The sequence below is a fragment of the Pelobates fuscus genome, chromosome 7, assembly GCF_036172605.1.
Source record: "Pelobates fuscus isolate aPelFus1 chromosome 7, aPelFus1.pri, whole genome shotgun sequence".
In the NCBI taxonomy this organism is placed as follows: Eukaryota; Metazoa; Chordata; class Amphibia; order Anura; family Pelobatidae; genus Pelobates; species Pelobates fuscus.
Window position 1 is genome coordinate 103,375,456 of NC_086323.1, and position 21,535 is coordinate 103,396,990.

General features: G+C 40.5%; 1 protein-coding gene across 1 annotated transcript in view; it reads right to left on the reverse strand.

Annotated features, from left to right (window-relative positions):
* IFT122 (intraflagellar transport 122) overlaps window positions 1–21,535 on the reverse strand; it is an 82,377-nt gene that overhangs the window by 58,263 nt on the left and 2,579 nt on the right. The window contains exons 2-12 of the mRNA XM_063426315.1: window positions 14,521–14,587; window positions 13,035–13,119; window positions 11,817–11,895; window positions 11,223–11,299; window positions 11,067–11,133; window positions 10,105–10,251; window positions 7,225–7,300; window positions 6,442–6,633; window positions 6,220–6,358; window positions 5,002–5,204; window positions 538–675 (exon numbers count right to left, since the gene is read on the reverse strand). Coding sequence (XP_063282385.1) covers window positions 538–675; window positions 5,002–5,204; window positions 6,220–6,358; window positions 6,442–6,633; window positions 7,225–7,300; window positions 10,105–10,251; window positions 11,067–11,133; window positions 11,223–11,299; window positions 11,817–11,895; window positions 13,035–13,119; window positions 14,521–14,587 — 1,270 coding nt within the window. The remainder of the gene's footprint in view (window positions 1–537; window positions 676–5,001; window positions 5,205–6,219; window positions 6,359–6,441; window positions 6,634–7,224; window positions 7,301–10,104; window positions 10,252–11,066; window positions 11,134–11,222; window positions 11,300–11,816; window positions 11,896–13,034; window positions 13,120–14,520; window positions 14,588–21,535) is intronic.

Sequence of the window (21,535 nt, forward strand, 5' to 3'; positions counted from 1 at the left end):
TGTACAGCTTAAATTATGATCTAAACGTAATTTTTTTTATTTATTACCCTTACAGGCAGGCTTTGTAATCAATTGCAGTGCAATACGTTTCTAGATTGTAAGCTCTTGGGCAAGTCCACAATATGCTGACTACTCTCATTAACCTCAGGAGTCTTCAAACATGAATATGGGCTGTAGCAACGGGTGGGAATCTGTGCTTCAAACATGGGCACCTGTCCTTATGTACAATATCACACGTGATGGTCGTGTCTGATAACAGAGGAGTCAGGATGGAGCACATATGTGTCTCTGCTGCGTAAACTGCGTAAGAGCATGTGCATGCAGAGAGATGAACACGTTACCATGTTTCCAAATGTGTTTTGGTGAACTATTCTGGTATTCAATCAGGGCCACTGTAAGAATTGGAAAACTAGCTTCATAAAATGTATTTTTTCTTTGTATTATTTTTATTCTGCAATATTCTGCGAGTAACATGTTTGTGAAATGAATGTGTAGCTTGTAAACAATTCTGTACAAGAATGGCTTGTGTAAGCTTACCTGTCCGTTCTTTAACCCCACCAAAAGGCCCTCTCTTCCAGATGGACCTCCAATAACCTTAATATACCGGATCAAGGACTCCATCATCCACTCACGCTCCTTCACACCTTTGAAGGACAAACACTGCAAGTGCTTCTCCTGAGACAATACAAAAAAAGATTTATCACAATGCAGTAAACAGGGAGGCTTAGAGAAGATAGAGTATAATAAGCATTATGGATAATATAACCTATGTAAAAATAACAAATTAACCACAGGTCTAATCAGAAATGGAGATTTATTGCACCTTCAACTAAACAGTCTAAAGTGATTAAAGTGAACCTCTCTCTCCTGTACCAAAATATCTTGTAGTCCTCTATATGTCATGACACACAGGGAAAACATATTGATAAATTATACATTTAATTGCAAATTCAACTATTAAGCAACTATCTCTTTACTACAACCAATATTTAGCTGACTTTGTGGGTTTTACACTAATGCATTACCCTTCCTGGAAACACTTCCCCAAACAGAGCTCACATCCCACATGTAAAAACATAAAAAGGAACAAATAAAACACAGCAAAGATATCCGACTTATTTTCTAACAAATGTGCAGCTTACGTAAGGACTAGGAGATGGCAGCAATATCTCAGAGAGATTGCCCAGCAGGTTGTTATTAGATATAAAAGTCAATCCTTGCCTATAATTTCACTCATAAAAGCTAATCACTGCCACACACGTGTCTCAACTGCATTTGTCATGATTTTCGTCCAGCCAAAGAGAGATTTCCAGAATGGTTCTAAAGTTCTATCTACTGTACAGATCGATAGGTACCACACTAAGTCTTCACTGAATACTATTCTACCAATCTACTTCACTAATACTTCCCTTACCTCTTGTGCCACTTTACCCCACTCCCTTTAGCATGTAAGCTCATTGAGGAGGGCCTTCAAACCCTCTGTTTCTGTGCTTTAAACGTGCCTGGTTAGAATTACTTGTTCATTAGTCCACTTACTAGTTCATTAGCGCTACGGAATTTGTTGGCGCTATATAAATATAATAATAATAATAATATACGTCTGAACAAATACAGCTCAGTAAATCTCAAGGCAAAAGACCCAAACAATGGAAGTCCTGCTTGTAATGCATGAAGGAATGGATCCTCAAGCACCACAACTAGACTAGGACTAGGAAACAGCCGATCTGCTCTCCCCCTCACAAGGGAAGCTGGTTCCTGTTTTTCTTGTATAACTATCTGTCCCTCCTGTCTATGTGCTTTGCTACTAACAATGCAGTGTGTGTGGGCCCAGGACATACTTGAAAACAAGAGAAATCTCAATGTATGCTTCCTGGTAAAATATTTTAAAAATAAATAAATACTATTCAACTTAAGAATTACTTAGGTGGCTTCCAGTATTCAATTCGTTTGACTTATATCTGTATAACTCTGAGTGGATAGTGACTCCAAGTGGTAGGTATGTATAGCTGCATGCACCACATTATAATGCCTATAATAACCAAAAAACACTATTTATACTTGTGTGACCCATAGTGGTCATTATCACACAAAATAGTGATGAACTGATTTTTGGTTATTGTTGAGTTATATCCTTGAGGCATAAATAGGGATGGTAAAGTAGGGGAGTGGATTATATTGGGAGAACTACAGGGTGTATATCATTTTTACAAATCTGGAAAAATTTTAACCATCTTCATCATAGGCTGGTTCTTTATGAGTGGTTTTCTAATAACTATCAGACTATATTTAAGTGATTTTTCTGGTAACTTTCTGACTATATTACATTTTTTCTCTATACTAGATTATTATTATCCACCTATTTATAGTGTGGGTCTTACAAGTGTAACCACATTTTACAGGTTAGGTCCTTTATCCATTATGATCGCTTAAGAGATTGTGTTTTAGTCTAGTTTGACTAAACATTCTTTACTTGCACACTGAGTTAGAGGTTCCCCTTTTGCATTATATTAGGTTGATCAGATGTTTTGCAATTTGGTGGTTCTTAATAGTGTATTGTAATGAATATGATTAGTATCTAATATGACATACTTTTAATATATTTTCTAATTAAAGGTTATGTTGTAACTTTTTTTTTTTTATTCTTTTTTTTTTGGTGTGTCGTTACATTACACTTTGGCTGTTAAATATGCATAACATAGTACATACATTTATACTGTCGAGTACATATATACAACGTGTAATGCGATTCTTACAGTATTATGTTCGTTGTCTCGAGCTCAGGTGTACATTTGTTGGCGACACATGTTAACAAATACACAGTGAACAATTAACCAGTTAGAGGAATGGAGACCTTAGTATGGTGCTTCGTCTGTTTTGGTCGCCCTCCGCTCGTGGCGGGTGGCCTCAATTCGTGGTCTCCAATTCTCCCGATAACACATAAGAAAAAGGAGTAATGGATAGAGAAGAGGGGGGGCGGTGCCCCCTATTCTGATCTAGCCTCAGTTCTATGTATCACTGACCTTCCAGGGTTCCCAGACCTTTTCATATACCTTCATGGTACCTCTCACCAGTGCCGTGAGGGGGTCCATGACGTGGATATCTCTTATTTTGTTTATCACCATATGGATCTGGGGAATTCAGGTTTAAGCCATGCCTGTGCCATGGTGAGTCTAGCTGCTAGGGTGATTTTACGTAGGAATTTTTGGTCCCTTCCTGACTATTCATCGAGTGGCCTGGATAGCAGGCACACCCATGGATCTATGCCCACCTTCTCTGGAACACTTTGTCTAATAGGCTCCCTACTTCTCTCCAAAAGGCCTGTGCCTTCAGGCAGTCCCACCTTTGTGTCCGCAGCCCCTCCAGCACAGATCGTCGGGGATTTTGCGCATATGGTATAGCTTCACTGGGGTGTTATACCATCTGAACATGGTTTTGTATGCCTGCTCCTGTTGTGTAACACCTATTGAGGTGGCCTTATTTGCATCCCAGATATATCTCCGGTCTGTGCCCTCCAAGGCCTCTCCCAGATCTGATTCCCATTGAGTCGTGTAATGTAGGTCCCCCCAGTCGGTGTTATTGGAGCTAAGGTGTGCGTATAGAGTCGTGATGAGCCCTTTCGGGGGGTTTTCCTTGAGACACATTTTCTCAGAGCCTGTTGGTTTAGTTTGTGCTGCAGTTTTTGCTAGGTTGTGTTATGCGAAATCCCCAGGGTTTCGAATGTTAGTATCTGGTCGCCCTCGTACAGGTGGATCGCTCTCTGTAGGCCCGCCCCCTCTGTGTTCTTGAAGTCCCTGGCTCGCATTCCTGGTGGGAATGCCCTGTTTCTCAGGACTGGCATCATTGGGGAGGGTGAGGTTGTCAGTTTATATTTTAAAGCTGTGGCGTCCCAGACCCGTATGGAGTTTAGGATTGCTGGACATTGGGTGCGTAGTAGGGCCCTGTGTTCTTTCAGTAGCCATATATAAAATTGGGGTAGGTCTGCTCCCATAATGCTGGCCTCCAGGTCTGCCCATCTGCGGTCTCCCAGTGTCGAGTGCCACATGGTTATCTGAGCTATCTGGGCCGCGCGGTAGTAGTTGTGTAGATGAGGCAGGCCCAGTCCTCCCCATCTTTGGGCCTATAAAGAATGTTCCGGGAAACCTGTGTCGTTTGTGTTGCCATATGAAGTCTCCTATTGTGTTTTGTAGGGGGGCTAGGTCAGATTTTGTGACCGGTATGGGTAGTGCCTGGAAGAGGGAAAGGAGGTTGGGGAGTATGTTCATCTTTATCGTGTGGACCCTTCCTATCCACGACAAGGGTTTGTCCACCCATTTGTCTAAGTCCGTGCTGAGAGTTTTGAGGAGGGGAGTATTATTAGCTCTGTATAGGTGTGTGGGGTCTGCGGTGAGCTGTATCCCCAAATATTTTATTGCAGTATTTGCTATAGGTATTTGGTAGTGTTCTTGTATGTATGTCACGTCTGCGGGTGGCACGGCTATTGGGAGCGCTGTGGATTTGGCTAGGTTCACCTTGTAACCTGAGAGGTCTCCATATTCCGTCAGTTCCTGGGTTAGGGTTATGTTGTAACTTTTACCACATATTTTTCGTATTATCATAAAACACCAAAACCATAAATACAAGCTACAAATTATAAATGGAAGGCCACGCTCCAATGCTGTTCTAGTAACTGCTAAGCACGGATGCCACTAGTTTAACTGTTAGTAAAGGTGACCAGGAAGGGGTGCAGCCTGAAATCCATTACCAGCTTTAGGGTTGTAAGAAGGCATTTAGCAGTTGTTAAAATATAAAGTTGAGATGATGAGCTGTGTGAAATTGAAACATGTCAATCGTGGCCATGGCCTGGTTTTTCCGGTAATACTAAACCCCTCTCAGTGAAGACGTGTATAGCTAGATACATCGGAGCACTGGCTTGATTTAAATGTGATAAGTAATGTTGAGCCTCCAAACGTTAAATGTCGTGTTAATGTGCACACAGTTGCTTGGCAGAGTGAGTATACTGACCTGACATACAATGATATGCTGTGAACACACCACCAGGAGATTGCATTCAAACTTTTTAACAATCTTATCCTTGACACGATAATGCATATCAGACACATCGTCAGAGTACAGCTCATAGATGAGGATTTTCTCAGGCATCTGGATGGCCAGTCTGTTCTTGTAGATGGCAATTTTCTTTACCAACTCCCTGCATCTAATTCGTACTGAAAAAGGGACATATATCTTGAGTTCCAAGTAAACATTTACATCAGGCTAGATATTTTATTATTGGCAATCCATGGTTGTCTTCATGACCTGCATGCACTGCAGCATTATATGGTTAATATATTAGCAGTCAATGCATGCAGGAAGGCCCCAGGAAGAGGGATCTTCCAGCTAACTGTCCTGGCCTTTAAATGAGCATTCTAATCACCATCTCATTGTAGTGGTTATGCTGCAATAAGTATAGAGACACACTGAAGTGGTCTAACAAAAAGCCCTTAGCTTCCATTTGCAACCACAGAATGACCCCTCTACAACTGCACTGATAATATAGAAACTACTCTCGCAATATCAAGTGCAATTCTGGCCAACCTGGAGAGTGGTGATAGAAAGATACAATAAACTATAGTGGTTAAAGTAATTAGAGGGCCCTTGACTTAAACTTCAATCAATTTATTTAATCCCTAGATTTGCAGATGCCTGCTGGACTAACACCTGCTTTTAACCATTTAAAAAACAGGTCTAATGTCTATGTGACGGTCACATAATGGTCATATTTGAGGGTCTTAAAACATATAGCCTGACCTCTGGAGAGTAACAATGGTTTACAATCAGTAATGGGCATTGCCAGAAAAGTAATATATACATTATACATGATACATTAGAGCTTTTTGATAAAACACACAACAATGCAGTTTTTAGTTATGGATTATCCATAAGTAACTATAGTTATTTTAACAACAATAATAAGTTTGGAGTGATTAGCTCAGAGATGGCTTAGCTCACAGCATACATTCTCTCATTGCCATCCTAATGTGGGTAGATTGATGTAGATAAAGTAAAGCTTCCACCATGATCTTGCTGGTCGTAAACCTATCAGACTTTGAGTGAAGGGAAAGCCGTTTTTTTGTTGTGTTCTTTACCACAAAATGTTCTATTGGTATTCCTATTAAGGGGTGTGGTCACCAGAATGGACCCAGACCCCTATTTAAGCACTTGGACAGGGAAGACACCTACCTTTCTGCTCAGTGATGAGGTGTTGTACTATGACATCTGTCATGTTGTCCCTGTAGGCATAGCGGTCCTTGTAGAGACCATGGACTGTGCTAAATATAAGCTGGTAGAAAGCAAGTGTCCCATCTTGACATCCAACCACCTAAAAAACATTGCAGCCATGGTAATTGTTAATTCTGGATGGTCACCATCTAACTTACACCACCTCCAGTCACGTTCTCTTACCACGTAGTTTGAATCAGGCTTAACCCGGCAAGTCCACACCCAGGAGCTCTGCTCTCCAATCATTCCTAGGCGGACCCCATCCTTTGTGTACAGGGACACTTGCTTGTCTGACCCGCTCAAAATGAGATATTCTCCCTTAGAGAAATAGCTGACACAGCATGGGTCGCAGCCCAAGGTTCTATCCTTTCCCACCTATGGAAAACACAAGCAATGCTAAGTTTAAATATATAGCTTACAAGCTACATGTGAAGGAATACAATCTAGGCACTGTGTAAACATTTTATATACCATATATAAGCAAGGTACACCCATTCACTCCCTAGGCACACTTAAGCAAAGCATCAATTTGCTGCCAAAAATAAGAAATAAAAATCTACTTGTATTGCTGGCAATATGTATGTTACAACTGAAACAATACATAACAGGAGAATTAAATTGCATCTCTCAAACAAATAGGACCTGGACGTACTTTGTAGTATTTCATTTGGATGACATTTTATATACATGTTCCCTGCCAAAATAGCAAATGTTTGAGAACATTGTACTTTTTCATATTTTCTATCATGACACTGTTGGAGTAAAGCTAAAACTAGAAATATTTTCACTACATTAAATTAAAGCGTAGACATTTCCTCCAACAACGCTAAGCATTCTAAGATACATCACCCATTTGTGAAAGTCAGAGCGACTTTAATAAAAACACGTAGGCAACCTGCAGCAATGCAACAGATTTGAACAGATAAACCAAATTGGCAAAATAAAGTCCCATTTGCGGAAAGGTACCTGTTTGCCACTCAGCTGATAGAAGGATAGCTTTTGCCCCCAATCTGCCACAGCCAGTATGTCATTGTGCTCATCCCTTAAAATGCAAAAAACAAACAAAATAAAAACAGGAAAAAGACACACACAGTAGTACATTTTAATAGGTTCAAACACAACACTAAAAAACAATCATTACACAAACAGCGAGGTTTTACAACCAATGCTATCCCTCAGTTTAATGTGGAAATGTTGCGTTTCGGGATTTGTGATATTAAGTGTATGTAGTCCCTTTAACAAATATGTGCTAATGAGTACTTAAAAAAATAATACATTAAAATCAGAAATAAACACAGCTGTATTTAGCTCTATCCTATAACTTAGTGTCTCAATTCTGGCTCCCTGCCAGTCGAATGAAGGTGGAAAATAGGAAACAATATGCACCTTGGCTGTGTGAAGACTGAACTGAATTGTGATGTCAATAAATCATTAATGTACATTTAAAAAAAAAAATGGAGCATGACAAGAATGAAAGGTTATACATCATACAGGTTAAGGAACAGCACACACATAAAAATAGATTTCTAAGGGGGCGGAGCCTGACCTGCGAGCTGTGCGGACGCGTCTGCCACGAGCTCCTGCCGAGAGGGCACAAACCGGGGCAAAAGCAGTGGCTGCCCAGCCCAAAGCTACTCAGGGGAACATCCGCCACGTCGGGGATACCCTCCGGAACCCAACGCTGCCACCCCGGAGCCCGTCGAGGCCAGGAACACAGAGACACAAATGCGGCCTAAGGCGGCTGAAGCCGGGGAGAGGCAGCCGCTCTCCTCGGCACGAGAGCCCTTAAGCGACTACCCTCCGAGCTACCCCCCCACCCCAGACCGGCGGGGGATATCCCGGTCCTTCCTAGACACAACGGCCAGGCAGGAGACCTAGCCACAAGCCATATTGGGGCATCTGAACCGCAGGGCAAAGCCAAGCTGGCCGCCCAGCACACACACAAAGCGCAGACCATCAAGCCACCCAGGTCCCCTATGGAGACATTCAACAGCCTATGCACAAGCTTCAAGGATACCCTGCTGAGCAGAGGAGCGACCTACCGCCAAGCGGAGTCACTAATAGCCAAGTGGATACGACCTGCAGCACGACGCAGCTATTATAAGCAGACACCACGAGCATCCAAAATGGCTGTCCGACAATAAAGGTACCAGTGGGCCCAGAGATGGAAAATGGCGGCAGGCATGTTGGGCGCACGCTCCCACCTGCAAATCAAAACACCCGGGATTACAAAGCAAATGACGCAAACCAATACCTCACCTGTCCAACACCTCGGCATCCAGCGCAGCAAGAACCGACTATATGCAAAAAAAGATGCAACACCACAGACCGCGAGGCAACATACCCCACGAGATAATGCTGGACCCGGCTCCAGACGCGGCACCAGCAAGCCAAGGGACGACAATGGTGAGGCAGAGAGGGACAATATCCGGGACTTACCAGCACTAGGTATAGGCTGAGGCACCCATTATGCCGCCCTACACAGGCATCCTTAACCTGGACTGCTCCGAGCCCTCTTAAATAACGAAGCACCAGGACCCAGATGTCTCATACATACCCCACGCAGACTATAAACCCATACCATTTATCTGTGATCAACATGATCTCAATGACTACACTTGTTCCTAGCAGTTTAGCACTTAGTAATACTCCGTTGTGCCTCGGGGCAACCCTGTACAGATAGATTAGTGATGTTATTCTATACTATAGGCAAGCTTTAGCACTGTTTGTTTTTTTTCCTTTTCTCATACTCGTGTCTCAATCCAGCAACTGGCACAGGACTATACTATGCCCACAAGTGGCATCGGCTGACCGGCACTATGGAAGAGAGGCCCACCCTAAGGTTACCTGGGACACCGGCTACCCACATCTACATGGACACTTACTCTCGAGACCCACTCACCCTAGACATACACTAGCCAGCCTACAACCTACACGTACCATGACACATAATGTGAAGGCTGTACCCTAGTGACACCGGTTACTATGCTCGGCAATGCAGTCTACCTAATGTCTTTGAGCTAACCCACACTAGTTCGTTCGACCACGCTATAATATCTAACACTCACCATGTTAACAATTTAAGCATGTACTAGACTGTGTTTCTGATGTTTGGACCCTATAACTAGACTAAGCTTGTTTCCTTTAAATCACATATTTCTTACCGTGTACCAAGCATAGAGCAACACCGCACGCTAAGATTTTTATTTTTTTTAATTTTACATGCTCCACTCGAATCTATGTTTCACTATAAATATGCAAAGTCTCAGCTACAAAGCTTGTTTCCTATTTAACTAACAATCAGCAAAGTCTTAGCCATGAAGAAAGATTTGCAGTTAGATATATGTACCTAGCTTGCTTACCATTGTATAAATATAAAAATGCGCTGAGAATGCAATGCTTTCTATGTGACTTAACCTATAATATAAAAATTGTGCAAGTACTAACCTAACCCCCAATGTTATAACTGTTTCGCGGAAAGCATGAGGACTGCCGATGGGGTACCACATGCCCGCTTGTTATATCTCCATGCACTCAAAAATAAAGAATTAAAAAAAAATAAAAAATAAATAGATTTCTAAATTCTTTAAGGCTACTTAAAATCGCCTATCTCAGCAAACAAATATGGGGATTCAGTTGTGCCATATGGTTAAGCTCACCACTACTACAATATAGCCATATGGCGGAACTGAATTCTTATATTTGTTTGCTGAGATAAGTGATTTTAAGTAGCCTTATAGAATTTAGAAATGTATTTTTATGCGTGCGCTGTTCCTTAATCTGTATGTATAAATTTTGGTCACTACGGCATATTTCATAAGAATGAAGAGTTACACATGTACTTACTTGGATGGGTTCCAACAGATAGACCACACTGGTGACATCGATCCACCAGGACGTTCAATTTTAACTTTCTCCTCTCCATTTTTATTCCTGATACTCACTACACCATTGAACATGCCAAGTGCCAAGTACTGTCCATCATTTGTCCAGCTAAAAACAAAATGAGAAAAACATCAAATAAGCCAGAAATCAGAATAGCACCCTACAAAAAAAGGAGGGACGGGGCATAACCACAGAGCATAGCGGATGCAGGTTGCAACAGCTCCTGCGAAAAACAGCCAATCCTGTTACTTTTCCCCCGACCAAAAGCTGGAAAACAGCAAACGCTTACCGGCAAAAGACAGGGGACCTAACAACCTCCATGAAGATGCCACACAAAACTAAAATAGGAAACTTCTCAAGCACTGAAGAAAAAGTTTGCAAGATGTGCAATGTAAGATATTAAAAAAACTGTTGTTTTGTTTAAACAGACTATTCAGCAGGGTGTAATTAAAACTTATAACAAGGTTTCATGTCACTGTCCAGTTAATATATTCCCAAATGTATAACACTTTTGTAGTCAAACATTGCAACTCAGCTTCCTCTCCCCTTGACTTGACTCTACTGGTGAGTTGGCAACAGATTAATCAATATAATACATTTTATCCATATATGGAAATGCATTTTTTGGTGTTCTACTAGTGAGGACAATGATTGGGTTCCCATGAACAATGTTCTCAGAAAACGGACACTTGCTAACTTGACTACTACTACTGGGTGTTCCTACAACATCTGTGGCCGCATGGAGACTGGTTCAGCGAGGAGCACCTGATAATCTAAATGGATCACGCTATAGTATTCCTTTAAATTAGGGATTTGGCATACAATGCTGGCATTTTTATTTTTGGGGGGAGAAGGCGAGATCCATAACCATGGTTCCTGCCGTGTGTTCTTGTGAGGTTATATGGAAATGGTGCAATAATTACCTGCAGCAGGTGATTTTACTGTTCACTTTGTGTTTTGAAACAGATTTCTGTTCTGGAGACCAAAGACCTGATATAAAAAAATTAAATTTAAAAAATTAAACATTGTATAATGCGGATAGGCTCCGGTGGCACCGTACAGAACCCAGATCTACTAACCAAAGTCACTTGAAGAGCACGAAGCCAGCTGGTGGGTAACTGGATTATAGGACACGCACTGAATGGAGTCATTATGCCTGTTGAAACAATGATAAGTTTCATTATGACAAATTGCTGAACTGAGTATAGTTACCTTCCCTGGTCAACATTCAGCAAATAAACAGATTTATTCACTGCTACTTAGAGAGTCATTTGCAGGGATTCAGATTTTTCTACCTTACTGGGTCATCTATTTATATGAATATTCTACTAATGGTAACATTTTCACTGCATATGTTTATGGACTACATTTCCCATAAATCTCAACCAGCTCAAAGCTGCATTTGAATGAACAAGCTAATCTTTTATTTACATTTGAAATTATATCTTTGCACTGCATATATAATATTACACTTATGTAACTACTATTAATCCTATTTCTATGATTATTAAAATAAAAATCTGCAATTAAATAAAATATATAATGACGAAGAATTCGGGAATTGTTACTAACAAATTGCCTATCCAGGATTTTCACATTTTACCATTGTCTTTAATTGTTCTAGACATGGAATCATTTTACTAATGCTATTGCCTTTTGTTTTGTCTACTCACGTGTATTTTAAAATCCCTTCTAATTTGGACGTCCATATGATGACACTTTTATCAGCAGATCCAGAGGCAAAACGTTTACCTGAAATCATACAGAAAAGGTGTCAGTAACAATCAAACTCTATGAGAGAAACACAGCTTGATGGAAAGGAAGGATCAATATCTTTTTTATTTACTAGCACTAGTAGAATAACAGGACCAGTGATATTGTCCATTAAAATAAACTTTCCATGGTCAATAAATGACTAAATAACTGCATTCTTTCAGAGAGCGAGCCGAGCAAAGCATTTCACTGTTTGATTTACAGCAGAAAAAATAAAAGAAAGAACTAAAGGACCACTCCGACCCCATAACAACTTTATGTCAATTTGTCTGCATGGCTCACTTTGCATGGCATCTATGCCTATCCACCGGTCCTAACACCAATCACAAACTTCTCCCATATGTATTTGTGACAGGTAGAAAGCGGATACTCTCAGCCTACCACTGGCCCCCCACTGTAAGGGCTGCTTTAGATCAGGGGTGACCAAAGGGAGATCCCCAGATGTTTTAAAACACCAGTTTCCATGATGCTTTGTCATTCTAAAGGCATGCAAAGCATCAAGGGAGTTGTAATTCTACAACATATGGGGATCTACCTTTTGCCGCCATCCCCCCTACATATGCTTTGTAACGTATTCCTTGCAATGGGTGGCCAGTGAGAGGATAACAGTTGACAATCTCAGTCTAAAACCAGCTTCCAGAGGAAAAGATTGGTATTAATGCCCGGCCAGAGGAGGAGGCAGAAGGGCAAGGCAGACATGAAGACAACTTTGAGGTTAAATTGTAAAATAGTAAGGTAAAATAGTGCCCAGGACCTTCAGACTCCCTAACAACTCAATTGACATGAAGTTGTTAGGATGCCATAACCTGTGACTAAACAAATTGTAATTCTAAGTAATATCTCCTTAACAGATTCATTTAAGTAGGGCCACTTCCACCTGTCAAGTGAAACAACTTGATTGTCACAAGTAACTCCATTTTTTTTGTATTGTAAGTAGCATTATAAATCCTTTTTAGGAGTAGTGAATAACTAAAAAGCACCATGGAATATGTTGGTGCAATATAAATAATAAATTTAAAATATACCCATTGTACAGCGCTACGGAATCTAATGGCGCTATATAAATAATAAAATAATAATAATAAACTAATAATATTTTAGCCAAAACATAAAATTACCATCTTTGGCATAAGCCACACAGTACACCATATCCTTGTGTCCCTTTAATGGTTGAATCAAGGTTCCATCTGAAGTGTCGTAAACCTGCAAACAGAGTTTGGAAACCTTAGAATTATTATTCAGTATAAGGCTGAAAATATTGCTACACTATAGGAGCCATAATGGCCTTTTTTTGTTTTGTTCTATATAAAACATCAAAATACAGGAGCACCAGCTGATTGTTCGAAACCTGGAATTCATCAGCCATGCAATTTAACAGAAATTTTTGATGACACACTTGAGCTTGCATTACTCTGCTCTTGTGTACATATTTCCCATCATGCCCTGATATGTCCTTCCCAATAGTGTTCTCACAGTGATAGACTGGTCTACTGAAATATATTGTGTTAGCCATTCCTCCATTATAGACTGTACAGCTGCCAGAATTTTTTTTCATTATTAAAAAAAAAAGTTTTAGTACACCTAGTATACCTTAATGCAGAGCAAAATTGTCCTCCCTGTCTCCATTTATATCTCTGTGAGCACTTTGTGTTAATTTGGGTTAGCTTGTTATATGTTTGAAGTGAAAAATCATATTTATGATGCACATGGTCATCAGTAGAGAAAACTTTTTTTACCTCAGTGGTTACATTTTTTTTATTTTTTTTAAAGTAAAGTTTAGTCTGAATTTGTTTTATGCGCTGCACACAACTAAGGTGGGAAACGCTGATTTTTAAGTTTCATTGATTAAACAGTGAGTCGTGGTGTGCTGGGAGCCATCTTTCAAATTTAAGGTCAAAATATCCTAGTTGTAAAAATCTTCAATCCACCCAATTTGGAGATTTCTTGTCCCCATAATTTGCAAGTCTGTTGACACCTCTCTACAACCCACTGCATAGTGAACTCACCACAGGGATAAACTATTTTAAATTGTAAGCTAGCATTCATTTTCAATAGTTTAGTTGGAAAATAGATATTTTTTTTAAGTTGTTTTTGCAAAAATTACAAGTGAAGTTTTTTGTTTTTTTTAACCAAAGGCTGAATCTGCAGCAATCATTCCAAGCAATTCAGAAACTGAAATTCAAAACATTTTCTGTCATCAAATTGGGCAAACTCTGCATCAGTGCCGCAGTGATTTATCTCAGAGTCTAGGCTAAATCCAAAATGTACTTTTATTCCAGAACCAGTCTCCAGGTAACTAATAGGACTAAATATCATTATGTATTAATAAATACAGCATACTAAATCAATCATTTCAATTTGCTGCTACAAAGAATGCAAACCGAAATCTCATAATCTGTATTGAGCAGTCCCACCTAGATGTAACAGGCATGACCATTCAATAAAAAGCGAATTGTGGAGAATTCTTCTAATGTTTCTATATTGACCTAAGATTTTCAATTTCCAGGTCAGTTTACATTTCTGTGTACAACACTGACTGAAAATGTGAAAATTCAACACTTCACACGTAAATCATAAATGAAAACAAAATGCAGTTTTCCATACCAGAACTCTGTTTCCTGCCGCCACAATAAGCTGTGTCCCATCAGGTTTAAAAGCCAGATCGTAAATACTAAATTAGGACAGAAACAAAATGAGAGTAATTGTTAGTATGAACCATTACATAAGTTACCAAAATAATTTAGAATCAGGAAGGGTAGGAGGGCCTTCTAGGTAGCGTCACTTGTGTCACTGCGACACCCATATTGGGCAGGTTAGCCTGAGGAGTGCCATGCCTGCCCACTGAAAAGGCATGTCAGCATTTCATCAAGCACACCATCTGTCTGGGGTGCCCCCAAATTCTTTTTTTTTTTTTTTTTTTTTTTTAAACAGTTTGATTAATTGTTAGGGGACTATCCCTAAATGCTGATTTTATTCACAGATTAAGGCCTCAATTTAATATTTTTGGAAAAGATTTTAAAATGTTTTTTTTTTTTAAATATTAAAATATCAAAAATAGGCTGACCGAGCAGCAACACGGACGTGTGTCTCAAAAGAGCTCAGTCGTGACTGCTGGATTATTACCTTATAATAGAGGCAAAAGCTCCACGGACACTCCATCCACGGACAAAATAGGCTGACCGAGCAGCAACACGGACGTGTGTCTCAAAAGAGCTCAGTCGTGACTGCTGGATTATTACCTTATAATAGAGGCAAAAGCTCCACGGACACTCCATCCACGGACAAAATAGGCTGACCGAGCAGCAACACGGACGTGTGTCTCAAAAGAGCTCAGTCGTGACTGCTGGATTATTACCTTATAATAGAGGCAAAAGCTCCACGGACACTCCATCCTCATTAACCCCCACCAGTTGAACCTACCTCACCCCCAGCAGCAGATGTGGAGCAAGAGTCTTTTTTCAGATGATGAATCTTCCCTGGCAACTAAAGGGACATCAAGAGTCTCCTAAAAGACGTGAGGCAGGTATGGAAGGCCGACCTTCAGGAGTCACAAACTGAAATGGTGGACAGTCTAACCCAACAGGTAATGACACTCACCAGATCGGTCACAACACTAGAAACTAGATATAGGAGACGCAACATACACCTGAGAGGTATTCCAGAGCAGATGGGAGAGGAAGCATTGCTACCTTACACCCAGAGGCTACTGGCATCCATGGGCATAAAACAAGGCACAGACCGCACAATGCGAACGTCTGCTTTCAGAGTCCGCAAAGGCGGTGGCCGCCCTGCAAGGAGCACCCAGAGACACCATAGCAGTAACAACAGACATCGCAACTCGCACCACCATCATGAACCGATCCAGGGAGCTTGGCAACATACGCTTCAAAGGACACACAGTGGCGATCTATGAAGATCTCCCGTTCACCGCACTACTGGAACAACAGCAACTAGCCCAGATAGCCACACAATTCCCAAACGCCGTGATCAAATACTGCTGGGGAGCGGATAGTGCCCTGATCGTGACACAAGGAGATACAGCACTCACCCTGACTTCAAGAGAGGACTCTAACACGTTTTGCCAGAGACTGCATCTAACCACTGCCCAAGCGACCGGACTCACTGCACCGGGAGCCCTGACCTGAAACACATCATACCAAGCTGACGGCAAACACAGTCATACACTTATATTGACCATATCTTAGCCCCCAACCGTAGAATGTTTATCTCCCTTAAATTACTTAAGACCCTTCATTCAATAGTTTTACGTTATACACAACTACCAGAGAGATCATACACCACACCCAACGAGACTGTCTCTTGATGAAACCACACATAACAAGATGGGACGAACGGTAGCAGCGCATTTTGTAGTCCTCAAGTATTAAGTGCGCATAAGCTCCAATTTGTATCCCTTAGTACACATGTACTACAGAGTCAATGGTTACCTATATTCTTATATGCACACTATAGGGCAAAGTCCTAGAGGATGCCAGGCATATCCTACACCGTACACTGATATGCATACACATTGGAATATATTGTTGTATGTTATATACCTATTCTTGTAACCTTATACCTTGACGCAGATGTTATATTTGGAATATAAAAAAAATATATAAAGGGGCGGGGCCTAACCGCCGAACAGACTGGTCGCACTAAGCCTGAGCTCCGTGCGAGAACCGGCAATTAAACTACGTATACCTCAAAATACTCCACCGAGCCCACCGAAACGACACAGCAGAGAAGCGGTGAGACCCCCGAGGCTCAATTTGCCGGATCGCCGGACTCGGAGAGGCGACCTGACGGAAAGATAGGGTTGCGGCCTACCAACGGGTGCAGGCGCGGGAGAGGCGGCCGACCTCCCCGCCAGCGGCTCAGCGGAAAACGCTGCAACCCCCAAGACCCCGTTCACCCCCCCTGGCCGGTGAGGGATATCCCGGCACAACCACGCGACTGAACCAAGCACACTAAAACTGCGAGCAAGCCATACCGACCACACTACTCGCAATCCCACGAAGCACCTAAGGCCCAGCCAAAATGGCCGACCAGCTAGGAACAAGGGAAAAGAGGGAGGCCAGCTTTACCCCATCCCATCCTCTGGAAGCCCTAGATCAGCTATGCCTGAAATTCTGCACAACACTTCTGGACAGGGGGATGACCTACCAGCGAGCAGCACAACTAGTGGCCTCGTGGATTAGGCCAACCACCCGCCGACGCCACTATGAGCACCCATCTCTGGCCTTCCAGGCGGCCGTGCAGACATTGAATGCCGGCATGGCAGGCCACGAGGCCAAACGAACGGGGTGCACACACCCGCCCCCGCTCACAATGGAGCGAGACAACCAGGCAGGCCGCCCTAAAACCCAGCACAAATCCCCACACCAGCCAGACCCCAAGAGTCACTCCAGGGCCACAACGGCAAGCCACGTCGGTACCCAGGAAATGTTCCCACAGACCTGGGCCGGAGCGGGATCGGGACCCAGGAACCCACGCCGCTCGGGCAGCAGTGACGGCTCCCACGCACACGTTACCTCTGGCGATCCACATAAGGACCCGTATGCCAGCAACACCATCCACGCACTTGGATTACAACCGGGAAACCAGCAGCATGGACGCTACTATGCACCTCGACCTCATGCTCCTGCAAAAGGCACACACCGATGGGATGCAAGCCTGAAGCGGAGCGACCAACAACCACAGAACAGACTGGGCATTGGATGAACAGGCAAGAAGTCCCGGACTGTCTCCCGGCACAGGCACAGACGGCTCTGCAGACCTAGTCTACCCTGGTGTACTCTCCACATGTACAGATCTCCCTGTATGCCTTTAGTATACTTTTACATAGCCCTGGCCCTCGGGACTCAAACAAGGAGGTCCTCATGGCCTAACCCACTGTTCAGCATCAGTTTAAGCACCATTTGTTGTAGAATACGCGTGTTGCATTAGTCTGTATTTACTACCACTGTTGCACCCCTTACAAAGTCTCCCACGCTGTTGCCTACAGGCGCCTACCTCCACCGCGCTGTTTTATTACCTAGCCATATCTAAAGTGGCAAAGTAAGCTTGTTATGCCATAACATAAGTAGTTTATTCCCACGTTCTCCTTTTTTATAAAGCACTGCTCTGCGCCCTCGCAACCTGGCATATCTTTCTGTAAAATGCTAATGTCAAGCGTAACGTTTATCATTTAACCTAGTGTCACCTTAAGCGCAGCTAGCTATATCTCACAACATGTCATACCACAAAAGTGATACCTACTAATCTGATACCCTCATATAATTTGTAATCTCAATCTACGTTTAAGCCTGTTTACTATGTAATATCAAAAAAAAAGTGCTATGTCTTTTTACTACCCACTGTAACGAATGTTTACCAATCAGCGTATGGAATGCCGTTGGGGTACCATATGTAAACCTGTAACCATTATAAGCACTGCAAAAATAAAGAATTAAAAAAAAAAATCACTAAACATAAAAAAAAAAAAAAAAAAAAATATATATATAAAAATACATCATACATAAAAAGATATAAATATTTAAAATATATATAAATATAATATTATAAAAAATATTTAGCAAAATATTAAATCATTTGAAAGCTTATCCAAAATATTTAATTGAGGCCTAATAGAGAAGAGACCAAAAGAGGGGAAAAATGGAGGAGTAGTAAAAAAATCTATAGTTCTATCCCTGCTACAGTTTACCTAGTTTGTGTTCAAACTTCAGGGTGATGGGTTTTATTTCTAACATAGGTCTTGTTTTAATATTGTTGGATAAGCTTTTCAAACGATTTATTTTATTTATTTTAAAAAAAAAAAATATATTATTCTTTTTGCAAATTTTACATGAAGAACGTTACAGACAAGTACACAGTTCAAGGTTAATCGTGTACATGGATTGCCAGAAGAGAAATATATGAACTGTTGAATATACATCACACACATATAACATATATAACAAATTTTAAAAGACTGAGCGGGATTGAGCAGGCCTATTCTGAGATAACTCCAGATCTTTTTATGTTACATAACCATAGGGAGGACTAGAGTGATATTTCCATATGTGGATTATCATAACAGAGAACGGGTCTAGATTGTTTAGGTTAGAGTTATATCAGGTTATCTAACCAAGGTAACATTTTTTATCAAATTTTAAATGGCTATCATATCGAAAAGATTACATATGGTACATATTGGTACATATTGGTATATGGTACATATTGGTTAGTACCCGAGTTCAGGATGGAATTTTTTTCTGTAGCCAATATCTTGAGATTTCGATTTTTATGGCAATCATAAGTTGAATTATCTTTTTTGAGTTGAGAATTTTTTTATATTAAAATGAAAAAGAGCAACCAAGAAATTATCTTCCAAATCGTCTCCCACTAAGTCTGATATAACACTAAATGCCCTATTCCATATAGGTCTTAAAAGCTTACATCCCTACCACATATTACCTTCTACACAATAACACCTCCAGCATAGTTTGGTATTATCAGGGTTAATTTTATTTAGGATTTTTGGTACCCTATGCCATTGATGAAGACTTTTGTAGTGAAGCTCTATAATATTTAAACACTGCAATGATTTTTTAACTTCTTGAATTGATCTACACTGCTCTAGCTCGATGGGGGACCTGCTTTCTTGTTCCCAGTTTTTCCCGGCTTTTGGTTTAGACTCTATTTCTTCCTCTCTCAGTATTTCATACCAACTAGATATCAGTTTACGTTTTGTATTGGTTTTAAATAGATCATTTAATTTTTTTATTTATCCTGTATCGTCATGGAAGAGATGATTAGCCAAATAGTTTTTTATTCTTAGATAGGAGAATATCTCTCTTGATTTAAGGTCAAGACTTAACTGAAGGTGTGAAAAGGGCCTTATTTTATTTGATTCTAGTAGAGCTCCTATTTAATTGTACCAGATTTAATCCAATTACCTATATTTAGATCAGTAATATTATATTCCATTGTCTTAATTGAAATATACTTAGAGATTTTATTTAGAATATGATTTTTTCCCTGTATTTTACCCAATTTTCATAAATATCTCTAAATATAAGAGGTTTCTATATTTGAAAAAAAAAAAAAAATAGCACTAGCTCCAGCGTCAGTCCATATCATATTGGAAAGATCTTCTGTTTTACACGAAAAGGACTCAATTTTGTACCAAGGCTCTTCTATTGTCACTGGAACCTGCAATCTCCATAGATGGAATAACCTACTGGCTTCATAGTATTTAATGAGATTAGGGACCGCCAGGCCACCCTTACTGGACTTTTTCATTACGTATAGAATCGACATCCTAGATCTCTTATAGCCCCAGATATAATTCAAAAATAATTTATGGATCTGTCTAAGTTTTGTTGTTGTTACAGATAAAGGGATCTTTCTGAAAAGGTATGACCAATGAGGTAAGATATATGATTTGATGATATTTATTCTTCCTAACCAGGAAATTCCTATATTTCTCCACTCTTTCAGTAATTTATCACTAGCTTCTTTTTTTTTTTTTAGAAGATTATCCACGTTTTTATCTATTGTTTCTTTTAGGTTGGAAGAAAAATAAATCCCAAGGTATTTAAAACCTTGTGGTGACCAAGTAATTATATTTAGTTGATAGCTTTTTAATTGTCATAGAGTCTAAGTTAATGGGAATAACTTGTGATTTGCCAACATTTAATTTGTAATTTGAGACTCTAGGCCACTAGCGACTTGTACGGGTCTGTCAATGTTAATATTATATCATCAGCATAGAGGCTGATCTTAAAATCAGAATGATCCATGATGACTCCTTTAATTTGATAGTTGTTTCTTATACTCACTGCGAGTGGTTCAAGTGTCAAAATATATAAAAGCGGGGCAAGGGGGCATCCTTGCCTGGTCCCATTAGAAATTGTGAACCAATCTGTGGAGATGCCAGGGCCCATGGTTTACGCCATTGAACTAGAATAGAGAGCCATTATTGCAGTTTTGATGGAACCAACAAATAAAAATTTGTCCAAAGCCTGGTTCATAAAACTCCAACTGACCCTGTCAAACGCCTTCTCAGCATCTAATGACAGGGCCAGCAGAGGAATCTTGCTCCTTGTTACATAATCAATCAAGCCAGTCATTCTTCGAGTATTGTTACTTGAATTTAGATTCTGAATGAAGCCTATTTGGTCTTGATAAATTAAAGACAGGATAATTGATTATAGTCTATTCGCAATGACAGCAGAGTAAATTTTAATATCTGAGTTTATAAGAGATATAGGCCGGTAATTGGCTAGATTAGTAGAGTACTTATCTATTTTTTTTAATATTGGTGAAATATTGGCCTGTATTAATTCTTTCAAAGGAAGACCAGTTACTCTAATCTCATTAAATGTGTCTACTAAATGTTGCGAAAGCTCGATTTTAAACTTCTTAAAAAAACTGTTAGTAAACCAGTCAGGACCTGGAGCTTTATTCAGTTTAAGATTATTAATTATTAAAGTGACTTCATATTCAGAGAATGGTAAGTTTAACTCTTTCTGCTGATCATCTGTAAGTGTTGGCAACTCGATCTTATCCAAATATTTAGATATTTCGGTTTCCTGGGGGATGGAGGAGAGGCTATAAAGTTGTGCATAGAATT